The following is a 13,722-nucleotide window of genomic DNA, read 5'->3' as shown; positions in this document are numbered from 1 at the left end:
CTCCGTGGGCTGTGCTAGATATTAAGTGGCCACTGTTATATTCTGTGTGGGCAGTGTTATATACTACGTGACTGGACAATATACTACGTGACTGGGCAATATACTACGTGGCTCTGTGCTGTATACTACGTACCTGGGCAATATACTACGTCGCTGGGCAATATACTACGTGACTGGGCGATATAGTACGTGGCTGGGCGATATACTACGTGACTGGGCAATATACTACGTGGCTTGGCGATATACTACGTGGACATGCATATTCTAGAATACCCGATGCGTTAGAATTGGGCCACCATCTAGTGATTATATAATACTAGATGGAGGGCGGTAATGTCGCGATGGGGCAGGCTTTGCAGCGTTGAGAATCTCCCCCATGTGCTCACCCACCTATCCACTCTCTTTCCCCATGTGCTGACTTCTCCCGTCTGTGCTCTCTTCTCTGACCTGTCTACGCCATGTGCTATCCCTCCATCTCTCTCCTTCCTGTGCTGTGTTCTCCCCTCAAAGACGATACTGACATTACAGCAGGAGATCACAGAGGAGACATTTTGTGAGGTAAAATATTTTTTAAAAAGTCAGTGAAATATTTTACCTCACAAAATTAATCCACTGTGATCTCCTGCTGTGATGTCAGTATTGTCTTTTGCTTCCTCCCCTGCCCAGGAGATGTGGTATTCTCCGTACACGGTCAGACTCAGTCAGTTTTTAAAATGAACTTACGTTCATGGGAAAACCCCTTTCATGTGACCGGCTTCCTTTGCCTGTAGACACGTCGCCTATCTGCCACCGGGATCAGCCAATTGATTCCCTGCAACTGTGAGTAATTCGCGCAGGTGCAGTAAATCAGACCGCCGCCATCTTTGTACAGACAGATAGCGCCGGTCACATTAAAACTGCGCATGTGCTCCTCCTGTACGAAGATGGCGGCAGTCAGAGAATCATTAGGGTGATCCCGGCGGCGGCGTGTTCGCGACGGTGTTCCACTGGTGGTACCATGCAAGAGGCCGTGAGAGGTGCGTACGGCGTATATTGTGTGGGGCACGGCAGTGTTCCACTGGTGGTACCGCGCAATAGGTTGGTACCAGCAGCAGTTTCCATATTGAGACACCCATCACTTGGGTGTCCCAATATGGCGGTCGTTAAACTTCCTCCACTTGGAATTCTGGGATACGGTGACATCTAGACAGAACAGGAAATGAAAACATTCCTAGGCAATTATATGAATAGATGGACACCTGACCATGACAAGGATTTTATATATATATATTATATAATTTTTTTTTTCACGAATGTATAAAATGACAGTGGATAGGTAATTTTTACCAATGAAATTGAACTTTCTTTCAACAGTTGAAGCTGATGGCCAATGAAGAGAAGAAATTTCAGCAGCACATTCAGGCACAACAAAAGAAAGAACTGAACAGCTTCTTGGAGTCACAGAAGAGGGAGTACAAATTAAGAAAGGAACAACTGAAAGAGGTACAGCATGCACAACCTATAGTAAATGCTTGAATGGGATTGGCTCAAGGAGACTTTTAGAAGGGAGTATCAGGAGTTGAACCTCGGCCTGATACACCTGGCTATCCGAACCATAGCCATCAATATCAAAGTCCCAGAAAACACTTGTAGTTTTTCAGAGGAATTTAAATCTAGTTTAAAGATTCAGCCGATCTGTTTTGTTTTTTCTTTATAATTTTTTTTTTTAAATAAATGGTTTAGCAGAGGTCGGTCTGGTTATGGCCAGATAAATATATTACATTTCAAGCCAGAAAGTGGCACAAAGTTACAAAGACACACCTGTTCATAGGTTAAAGGGAACCTGTCCCTCTAATCATGCTGTTTTAGTACAGTTGCAGCATAGGGAGAGACCTGTCAATCAATTGGAACAGAGCGTTGAGAAGCCAGTCGGGGCTGGCTCTTCAAACTATTAGTGTTGATTGATAAGGTGTTATCTGAGCATGCCCGTGTGCTACAGAGTGTCTTTAGCGTGCTCGAAAAATGTGTTTGCTTCCCCGTGGCTGCATGTCTTGCCGCTGTTAGACTGCTGCAACACAGGCAATCCCTGCATGTTTTGCGGCTTACCAACAGCCACGAGATTGGCAGCCTCAGGCACTCGAACATATTTGAGTACGCCGAAGACATTCGGTTGGCACCCGAGCATTCTCCGTTAACACCTTATCCAAGCACATTCGCTCATCACTACAAACTGTTTTCTCTGAAATGCTGGAACACTTGCCATTTTCTTACTTTAAATGCAATGTCTGGCCATTACTAGTCTGACCTTTTTTCAATGGAGATCAGATTAAAAGTTCAGAAATTTTAGCACAAGCATGTCATGTGCTAAAATGAGATGTTTTAACACCAAAGGAGCAAATGGATTGATAAATGCCTCCCCTCCACAATTTTTGTATTCAATATTAATAAAAAGTCTTGTTTGTGCGTTTTTCTTCCAAAGGAGTTAAGTGAAAACCAGAGTACTCCGAAGAAAGAGAAACAAGAGTGGCTGTCAAAGCAAAAGGAGAATTTCCAGCATTACCAGGCTGAAGAAGAAGCCAATCTCCTGCGCCGTCAAAGGCAATACCTAGAGCTGGAGTGCCGCCGTTTCAAGAGGCGAATGTTACTTAGTAGACATAACCTTGAGCAGGATTTGGTCAGAGAGGTATGATGGCGGCTCTATTGCATATTGTTACACTTCTTACATTAGCTAGAAGCTAGTGATGTACATGTTTTACCCTCTAACCATTTTTCAAATTGTATTGGTACACGAGCTGTACTTTTACGAATATCTTGATTTGACAAATTACGAACAGTTTGCAGAGATTTTTGGTACAACTAAAGTTTTACTTTTCTTTTTATGGAAAGCTTTTTTTTGTTTTTCCCAACCAGGAGCTAAATAAGAGACAGACACAAAAGGACCTTGAACACGCCATGCTTCTAAGACAGCATGAGTCAATGCAAGAATTAGAGTTTCGCCATCTAAACACTATACAAAGGATGAGATGTGAGCTCATAAAGCTGCAACACCAGACCGAACTCACGAATCAGCTAGAGTACAATAAACGAAGAGAGCGGGAGTTAAGACGCAAACATGTCATGGAGGTCCGGCAACAACCCAAGAGCCTCAAGGTAATGACTATTTCTGTATTCAGTAACAATGGCGTGATACCAAGGAAGTACTAATAAAGCCGTACAATTTCTTTCTTTAATAAAGGGTCTAGTTGTATGCTATAAAACCGCCTGGACACTTCCTCATTAAATTGCAGCTAGGGTTTATTTTTGGAGTAGGGCTTTCTGCTAGTGCTTATTTTCAGGGAAACTGTAGTAGTTTATCAGATAGTATAACCCATAACCTACAAATGTATACACTGCTGAGAGTTGGAGTTATCCGCATAGTCTTACATCCAGGAATCAGATATTCATACATTGATGTGTTTTTTTCCTTTCTCTAATTTCCTGATCAGTCTAAAGAGCTCCAGATCAAGAAGCAGTTCCAGGACACTTGCAAGATTCAGACGCGGCAGTATAAAGCTTTGCGGAATCACCTTTTGGAGACCACACCAAAGAATGAACACAAAGCCGTTCTCAAACGACTGAAAGAAGAGCAAACCCGTAAACTGGCAATACTAGCTGAGCAGTACGACCATAGCATTAATGAGATGTTATCTACACAAGCAGTAAGTGTAGGAGTCAAGTAATTTAAAATGTATTTGGTACAGTCAGAGACGAAGGATATGTGTAGACAAGACTTATCTGCTGCAGAATTTCCACAGTGGAAAATACTCGGCATCTAAAATCCACAGAGAATTCTATATTATTGCAGATTTGAGCCGACATGCTGTATAACATCTTTTCCACAATGCTGGTAGTGTGATACCAAGTGAATTGTTTGCAAGTCACGGAAAAGGATGTTGAATTCGAAGAACTAGAACAGAAAAAAGGCAATAATTACAAATACCTGCTATCAATTGTAGAAAAAAAAAGGAAAATCCAGCTTCCAAAAAAATTCCAAATTCATTGTGAATAAAACATGAAGTCCATCCAGTAGGCTTCATGTTTTATTCACAATAAATTTGGAATTATTTTGGAAGCTGGATTATCCTTTTTTTGCTACATTTGTTCCACGTGATGACTACACGATATCCGTGCTTCCCCCACAACACATGCCTAACAGGTGAGCTGGTTTTCTATTTCTGTCTACCTGGTATCAATATCTCTATAATGCAGCAGGCCACCCTTATAGAAGGTGGAGGCAGCACATATGCAAAATACTGATGAACACCCATTCACACCCATGAATCCAGCAGGGAGGGTTGCTTATTATCACAAATTATTCGCTTAGAAAATACAGAAGGAGTTTTGCTGTCTACCCACCCTATGTGCACAGCTGACGTTTCTCCTCCTTGTCTGTTCTCAGGTGTGGGGAGCAGGGTGGCTGCCTCTGCTATTGTAACGCTTTGTGAATGTCTCTAGTGCTTCATCATTAGAGGACACAGGAACCCTTTCTAAACTGTTTAATCCTCATGTTGGCGTTATTGGACAAATTGGATCATTTATGTGACCTTACTCTCTCTTACCGTATAGATAATAGAAGGTGATCCAAGCATGTGTATAGGAGCACATTTTATCGCTTTTATTCCATTAATATCTGATCTCTTTTGCATTTCTCTAAAGGGTTCTTCTGTCTTCAGGAGCGACCTGCTCCCCATCCTCCCAGCTTCATGTGGGGTTGGGGTGGTAGGTGCACTCCTGATAATTGACAGTTCTGACCAGCGGCTTGGGCGCTCTCCTGAGCCGAGTTGGGTGCTTTTCTGGGCAGCCAGCAGAGGCAGCTTTACCTTTACAGCATCAGAGGGGGGTGCAAGGGCACTGAAACTGTCCAGATCCAGCAAATAACTTGCAAGCACTGCACACTTTGCCTTGGAGACTGGCCACCATTGGTGGACTGCAGAGGTGGCCAGTAAGCTAGGCAGCAGGCAGTAAACTATAACATAAGTCCATCCATTCTTAAGAATGGAGAGGATTTCTAATAACATCTAAATTGCAAAGCTGCTTGTTTTTACAAGCACTTCACAATTTGTGCCCATTTTTAAGAGGACGAGACAACCCCTTTAAGGGCAACGGTAGAATGGATGTTTATAAATACATATTTATTAGCTGTCTCCCTGCATTTTTTTTTTAATTGTTTGTGCTTGTAGTGGAAATGCGGTTTTCATGTATCTGCGATGGCACGGTGGATTAGCTTGTATTGAGTATAGGCCAAGTTTACCAGTAAAGAAGGAACAAAACATACACTTCTACTATACCGGACTAATTCTAGGTATAGAACAGGTATTTCTCTTCCTGTGGTAACTTACCCTGACAGTCCTCTATAGATTTACATGTTACTTTGCCTTTATTTGACATTGCTATGCCCCTCTGTATAATAACGATATTCCTACTACTATATCGTTATAATTCCTACCACCTGAGTAGCAATACTACAGTTGTAATGACAATGGTTTTCCTTCCTGTGTTGCACAGATATGATGTGAAGTATATAATTTCCCTTTTCTTGCAGCTACGCCTGGATGAGGCTCAGGAAGCAGAGTGCCAGGTTCTGAAGATGCAGCTGCAGCAAGAACTGGAGCTACTAAATGCCTATCAGAGTAAGATTAAGATGCAAGCGGAGGCTCAACATGAGCGAGAGTTGCGTGAACTGGAACAAAGGGTTTCCCTCCGTAGAGCCCTTCTCGAGCAGAAAGTAAGTCATTTAAAGATGCTGACCTTTTATACATGCTTAGCTATACTAATGCAGTGAGTACGTTAGGTTTTGTAGGGCCAAGCTCACAGGTTGCAGTTTTAAGTGCATATAATCTGCAGTGTAATACAATACAGCTAAGTAGAAAAGATTCATCAACTCTACTCTTAACATTGCGGATATTAATAATTATTACAGATATGCACAAGATTCTTCTACTCATACACTGCAAAAAAAATCTAACGAATATGCAACATGTGAACTTGGCCTAAGACCAAAATACTTCCCTCATGTTGGGGTTTCTGTCAGCATTTTGCATCATGATTTCTTATCCATTACCAAGAAATTCAACATACAGAAAGGAAACCTAATGGAAAGAGTTATACCTCTTCTACCAGTCTTGGTTTACTTGCGCTGATGGTAATACTGATTAGAATACTGCTGTTATAGTGGGCTCGGCTCTTGCCAACTGTTGACCGGCTTCTGCCATGACAGTGGAAGATCCTGGAACTATTATTCAACTGTTTCTAAGGGATAATGGCAGGCTCCCTTATCTTTAATGTGATGTGCCCAGGGCTGGGAGTCGGTAAGCTCAACCTCAGACACCTCAATTTTACTGACTCCGACTCCCCAGCCCTGGTCACTACTGAGCATGTGCATAAAGTGCAGCACAGATTCATCTCAGCTAAAAGCAGAGATCAGGAACAGGACAGACATTTATAGGACATTTCGTAACTTTCCCAAAATCCTAAGAAAACATTTACAGCACATCCTGCACTGAACTACTGTACCCAATTTATTATATTTAGGAATCTGAGTCGGTCCACCAAAATGGATATAGACTCTCCAACTCCCAACTCCACAGCCCTGGATGTGGTACATTGGGGTTTGAGTGAGGTTTTGATAGCATTTCAGACTCCATTATATGTGCGATCAATAATACTAAAAAAAAAAACACAATGGAACCCCTTACCACAAGTGTGAATATTGCCATGCAGGGTTTTATAAAACAACATCTCCGTTAACATCACCACGCACAAAGATTTAAAATGGCATAATCAAGCCTCAATATTTTGGTTTTACTAAATAGGCTGGGGGAGGAGGGAGACTCCTGTTTCAGATTGTTGACTCAGACTGGCTATTGAGATGGATGAGTGGGGACGTGACGGAGCTCCTAAAACACGCAGAAGATTTCTATATATTTTTCTCAGTATTAAGCTACATTCACATATCCGTGTGTCACGTCCAGTTGCTGTCCATTTTTGTTTCTCGGGCAGCACACTGATTTTCATTGAGCTTTAAATACATCAGTTTTAAAAACTGATCAATATCTATTGTCTTTTAGACTCTGAGCATGTCCTATTCTCATCCATCTTGTGGATCAGACTCTTCCATTAGTCTACGGGAATCCCTATAAAACGTATGAAATATGGAAGACTGACTTTGTACTTTTGAGTTTCATCTGTTTTTAACTGATCTAGTAAGAGTCCGTGGATAAAAAAAAGTTCAGACAGTCTACCTGCTTGAGTAAAAAAGAAAAAAAAAATTAAAACTTGGATGATACTTGAGGAAAATTTTTTTTTGATACAATTCTTTCCAATGGAAACACATGGATGTAACTGTAGTATTTGCAATATAGCAATATTATTTTTCTGAACAATTGATGTGTATGTGTTGGTCTCTCTTTTAGAAAACTGCATCAAATTAATATTTTATTCTTCTTTTTCAGATTGAAGAGGAAATGCTGGCTCTTCAGAATGAGAGAACAGAGCGAATACGGAGTCTTTTGGAACGCCAAGCTCGGGAAATTGAAGCTTTTGACTCTGAAAGCATGAGGCTAGGGTTTAGTAACATGATACTTTCTAATCTCTCCCCCGAGGCGTTCAGCCACAGCTACCCGGGAGCTTCTGGCTGGTCCCACAATCCCGCTGGAGGCCCTGGACCTCATTGGGGACACCCCATGGGAGGCCCACCACAAGCCTGGGGACACCCAATGCAAGGTGGGCCCCAACCATGGGGTCATCCATCAGGGTCTGTAGGCGTCTCACGTGGCAGTACAATGGGGGTCCGCAACAGCCCCCAGGCTCTGAGGCGGACAGCTTCTGGGGGACGGACAGAGCAGGGAATGAGCAGGAGCACAAGTGTTACTTCACAGATATCCAATGGTTCACACATGTCTTATACATAACTGCAAGAAAAAAAAATACTAAACGGCCATTCCTTTTGATCATTCAACACAAACTGCCTACAGATGTCCTCACTGCAGCTTTCTCAATGGTACTGAGCAGCTGCCAAAATAAGGCTTCCTACACATGCTGTATTTTATCCGTTTGTACAGGGTTACTTGTGTGTGTAATCTACAGTATGATTGCATTGGCTGCTGGGGTTTTTTTTTTTTTTTTTTATTATCAGGGAATTGTTTGAAGGAAAAGGAAAAGCAAAGCATATATGGGTTGTGCTGAAAGTGGGCATAGTTTTCCCTACCAGATAGCGTTGAGTCACCTGAGAGCTACATCTGCATTCGGAGCATTCCCCGACTCTCCGTATTCATCACTACACTCCGGCTGGGCTTCTCCCGCTGAAGAGATAAGTGAATCTTCCTCTCTCCAGTGAGCGATCCTATCTTTTTTTTTCTTGACCTAATGTGTCAAAAGATTACAAGGAGTATACTTTTAGGTTTCCTAAACATTTCCTTTTTTTTAATATGTAAAGTGTCAAATTAGTTTTTAACTAGGCCAAAAAATGTTTAATCTGTCACTGCTTTTAGGATATTTTTAAATCTGTTTTTACAGCACTAGCTTACTGGTGGCATATCCATTGTTCTGCGGAGACTGCGCTCTTTACATTTACATTCTGCTACTTTGCACTGGTCTCATGTTTGCTGGTACTTTGCGAACCATTTTTTGGTGGCGATGGTCCTTTAATAGGTGTCAAAGTATCATCATAATTGCACGTTTCAGGAAGCATGAGACCCGGTGTAGCAGAACACGTTGCATATCCTGCTGTGGCCACAGTCGTTTTTTTATTACCTTATGCCATAGCTATATCAGGCATACTGCTGAGGAGCGACATCCGTGCCGCCATATTATCAGCTAGCTGCTGGCTACTGGTGCCATGCCTCCTGTACAGCTGTATGTGAGCCAAGTGTGTATAGTGTTTTTCTTTTTTTTGTTTTGTTTTTATATTTTATTCTGTTTAATTTTATCTATTCAGGTGCTATCATTGGTGGCAGTGGTATAGATGTAGTCCTGCTGATCTTTGGGAGTATGTAGCAGTAGCATACGGTGGCCATACACAGTATCTGATGATTTTCTCCTTATGGCAGATGTCGAGAGAAGTACTAAAGGCCCCGTCACACATAGCGAGATCGCTAGCGAGATCGCTGCTGAGTCACAAGTTTTGTGACGCAACAGCGATCTCAGTAGCGATCTCGCTATGTGTCACACGTACCAGCGATCAGGCCCCTGCTGTGAGATCGCTGGTCGTGTCGGAATGGCCTGGGCCATTTTTTGATCGTTGAGGTCCCGCTGACATCGCTGAATCGGCGTGTGTGACGCCGATTCACCGATGTCTTCGCTGGTAACCAGGGTAAACATCGGGTAACTAAGTGCAGGGCCGCGCTTAGTAACCCGATGTTTTCCCTGGTTACCATCGTTAAAGTAAAAAAAACAAACGCTACATACTTACCTACCGCTGTCTGTCCCCGGCGCTCTGCTTCTCTGGTCTGGCTGTGAACGCCGGTCAGCCGGAAAGCAGAGCGGTGACGTCACCGCTCTGCTTTCCGGCCGCTGTGCTCACAGCCAGACCAGAGAAGCAGAATGCCGAGGACAGACAGCGGTAGGTAAGTATGTAGCGTTTGTTTTTTTTACTTTAACGATGGTAACCAGGGTAAACATCGGGTTACTAAGCGCGGCCCTGCGCTTAGTTACCCGATGTTTACCCTGGTTACCGGAGACCTCGGGATCGTTGGTCACTGGAGAGCTGTCTGTGTGACAGCTCTCCAGCGACCAAACAGCGACGCTGCAGCGATCCGGATCGTTGTCGGTATCGCTGCAGCGTCGCTATGTGTGACGGGGCCTTAAGGCTGCTTTCACACATCAGTTTTTTTGCCATCAGTCACAATCCATCGAATGTTGAAAAAAAAACAAAAACAGATCCGTCACAGATTGTGAAAAAACTGATGCGATCGATCCGTGTTTTTTTTTTTTTTTTTACGAATCTGACTAGCGGATCTGGCTAATTAAATCCTAAAAAATTGGAGCAAGCTCAGTTAAAAAAAGCCAAATCAGTCTCCGGATTCCCTCATTTGACGGATCCGGCACCATAGGCTTCCATTCTAGCAAACGACAGAGGTTGCCGGATCTGTCGCTGTCCGTTTTTTCAAACGTTACTATGGCCATTTTTTCCGGCCGTTGGTTCAACAATTTTCAACGGATCCGGCGAACGATGGATGAAACATGAGGCCATCCGTCGCTAATACAAGTCTATGAGGAAAAAAACCATCTGGCGGCAACATTTGCCGGATTGAGACTGACACCAAAAGACTGATGTGAAAGGGGCCTAAGCATGTTGGATTTCAACTTGCCTGATACTTTTTTTCTTTTCTTTTTTTTTTCTCATGGGCTATAATCTGCCAGCAGATTGTCTGCCAGCTGCTTACTCCCATTTCCTGATTGAGAACACTTGCACGCTGTGCGGAGTGTTGCCATGTATTGGGAGGATAGCTGTCAGCCAAACATCTTTCTGAAGTGTATGGCCACCATTGGGTAGACAGTACAGAAAGTGGAAAGAGGATCGGTGTGTAGATAAGGTATGTTAAATGGGCTGTGAGAAGGCGAGCATGTAACATAAATTCTCCTTAAATTAGGACTTGTTCACCCACATGTGTTCCAGGTCCATGTATCTTTTTTTTTTTTTTTTTCCTCTTCCTCCCTCCTCCCTCCCCAAAAGTGACTGTCCTGAGCCCGTTAGTGGGAACATACCCTTTTCCGGGACCTTCTGTGATGTTCCTAGCTATGATTCGCCATTTCCATGTTACACATAACACAAGTATTTTAGCTTTTCCATGTTTCTTCTACGAGCCGGATATAGGAGACATCAAAGTTCAGAACGTGTTGTTCTATTTTAATTTAATGTTGATTTTTTTTTTTATTTCCGGATTCTAACTTCATAAGACCCAAGCATTTATTACATGATAGATCGCTTCAATATTAAGGATGTAATTTGTTATATTGGGGAAATTTGAGTTGATATTGCTCACATGCAAACTGAATTAACGGTCCCCTCCTGACGAGTTTTTTAGTAAATACTTCTCCATGAAATGGCAATGCTAAATCATAATTTTTTGCATAATTGAGGTTTGCCATTCTTGTTATTACTCATGGAAAGGTTTAAATGAAAAAAACTCTTACTGTTACCCTTATGAACCGGGTGTCCATACACAGTGAGACATGGTACACTTCAGTGAGTTGGTTTATGCTCCATGACGAGTGGAATGGTAACACAAGCTGACCATTTCCATGCCAAGTGGAAAACTTGGAACAGCAGAGATATAAGAAGAAAAGTGTTACCATGGAATGTTTTTCAGGTATTTAGTAAAGCAGGCATGTCTGGAGAGCGGACAGGTTCTCTTTTAAGGGATTCTCTGGGAATAAAAAAAAAATGAATAAAGAAAATATCAGTAAATAAATTCCTTTAATTAGCAATTGTGACACTTGTTTTGTGCAGGAAACAAGTCACTTGAGCACTTAGGCTTCTTTTACAATGCCAGGTTTTTTGCGGCCCATTATTGCGGGCCTTTTTTGCTGGCCATATCGCCACAATTTTCACGGTCTGCCACAATAACAGACCGCAAAAAACTTGCGGATCGCCGTAAAACCAGAAGTCACGGTGCACCACAAAAAACAAGCTTCCGTTGTTTTTGCGGCCCCATTGATTTTCAATGGGGGCCGTGTCCGTAAGCTGTAAAAAAAAAAAGATCGAGCAGGCTCGATCTTTTTTCACGGCCGTAAATACTGCAATAGGGCGCACTGCGAAATTAGTGAGGCCTGTTTTTGTGGCCCCATGGAAATCTATTAGGGCCGCAAAGCAACGGTATGTGTAAAAGAAGCCTTGATGATGGTCATCGCCTTGTTACAATGGCAGAAGCCTGTCCTACTATATTAGAACGCACCGCATGTGAGCATGTGCAGTAGGAAGCTCCGCTGCTGTGACCTGAAGACAACCTCTACCATGCACTGTCTCCAGGTCACAGCAGCGGAGCTTCCTTCTGCACATGCTCACAGGCACCAGTCCTATAAACATTCTTGGAGACATCTGTCTAACAAGATAGTAGACATTTTAATGTACTAAAGCGATTTGCTAATTAAAGGTATTTTTAGACATACATCGATATTTTGTTTAGTCTTTTTCAATTCCTGGAGAATGGGGAGGAATTTTTTTTTTTTTTTTTTTTTTTTTTTTACTACCGTAAGCCAGATTTTTTTTTTTTTCTTTTTAAATCCCATACCCAAGAAAAAACCTCTATATAAAAGTTATGTTTCAGTGTAATTTATTTATTTTTTATTTTTTCATTTATTTTTTTAATCCTATTTTATTATTTTAAAAGAATTTGATCTCGAACAGTTGGATGTTTCATATGAATCGCTTGTGACACTTTTGGGGTAAATGACCTTCTCAAAACACTTTGTTTTAGCTGAAAGTTTAGGCCTTTGTACTTTAGACCTTTAACTTAGTAAATATTTACTGACTAGAAATTCGGAGGGCTGGAGATAGCTAGTTACTGTGTACTGTAGATGTGCGAGCCTTGTACAAGGATAAATTTCCCATCACATGGGTTCTCTGTACTGTGGTGGGAGTGACAAGAAATGTCCTTACATCGCAGACCACTAAACCTAGGGTTCATTCTCATTATAAATACCTTGTCAACATAGACACTTTCCTTCCCATCTTGCTTTTTGATGATTTAAAGGACAATTTTTAAAGGGAACCTGTCGCCCCCAAAATCGATGGTGAGGTAAGCCCACCGTCATCAGGGGCTTATCTACAGCATTCTGTAATGCTGTAGATAAGCCCCAGATATTACCTAAAGGAGGAGAAAAAGAGGTTAGATTATACTCACCCAGGGGCAGTCCCGCTGTGGTCCGGGGCTTCCTATCTTCATTCCATGATGTCCTCTTCTTGTCTTCACGCCGCGGCGCAGGCATACTTTGTCTGCCCTGTTGAGGGCAGATCAAAGTACTGCAGTGCGCAGGCGCCGGGACAGGTCAAAGAGGCCCGGCGCCTGCGCACTGCAGTACTTTGCTCTGCCCACAACAGGTCAGACAAAGTACGCCTGCGCCGCGGCGTGAAGACCAGAAGAGGACGTCATGGAATGAAGATGGGAGGCTACGGACCGGACCTGAGACACCCATCGGACACGGACCGCAGCGGGACCTCCCCTGGGTGAGTATAATCTAACCTCTTTTTCTCCTCATTACAGAATGCTGTAGATAAGCCCCTGATGACGGTGAGCTTACCTCACCATCGATTTTGGGGGTGACAGGTTCCCTTTAACAACTTGTGTTCTCTTTTCTGGCAAAATTATAGGGGTTGCCGGCTGTCGGCCACTACCAATCTACGTGTTATCTGCTGACTCTTCACAATTGTAATACCCCTTTTAGTATAAAGCAAATTCTGAACTTTTTTTTTTTTTTTTTAACTCTTTGCACTACATTCTTTATCAAACATTAATACCTTATTTTAAGCGCTTTCGTTTATTGGCGGCCCCTTGTGTAGATCCAGTGATGACACTAAATGATTTGATCTGCTCACTTAAAAATAATTGGTATTATGTAGCGAATCTCGATGTATCCTTTTGGAGAATTCTTAATTAGCATCTCTCACCTTGCTGGACCTGGCATATCTGTACATAACGTGGCAGCCCTGAGCTTCGGTCAAATCCCCCCTCAGTGTACACCAACCACTGGACTGTCTATAATCAG

General features: G+C 42.6%; 1 protein-coding gene across 1 annotated transcript in view; it reads left to right on the top strand.

Annotated features, from left to right (window-relative positions):
• Positions 1–8,021, top strand: part of TAOK1 (TAO kinase 1) — a 109,985-nt gene extending 101,964 nt beyond the window's left edge. The window contains exons 16-21 of the mRNA XM_069761184.1: positions 1,354–1,482; positions 2,459–2,662; positions 2,890–3,129; positions 3,465–3,677; positions 5,561–5,743; positions 7,470–8,021. Of these exons, the coding sequence (XP_069617285.1) occupies positions 1,354–1,482; positions 2,459–2,662; positions 2,890–3,129; positions 3,465–3,677; positions 5,561–5,743; positions 7,470–7,928 (1,428 nt within the window). The 3' untranslated portion in view covers positions 7,929–8,021. The remainder of the gene's footprint in view (positions 1–1,353; positions 1,483–2,458; positions 2,663–2,889; positions 3,130–3,464; positions 3,678–5,560; positions 5,744–7,469) is intronic.
• Positions 8,022–13,722: the final 5,701 nt, after the last annotated feature.

Source organism: Ranitomeya imitator, chromosome 3 (genome assembly GCF_032444005.1).
Source record: "Ranitomeya imitator isolate aRanImi1 chromosome 3, aRanImi1.pri, whole genome shotgun sequence".
Lineage (NCBI taxonomy): Eukaryota > Metazoa > Chordata > Amphibia > Anura > Dendrobatidae > Ranitomeya > Ranitomeya imitator.
This window is presented reverse-complemented; position numbering and strand designations above follow the sequence as displayed.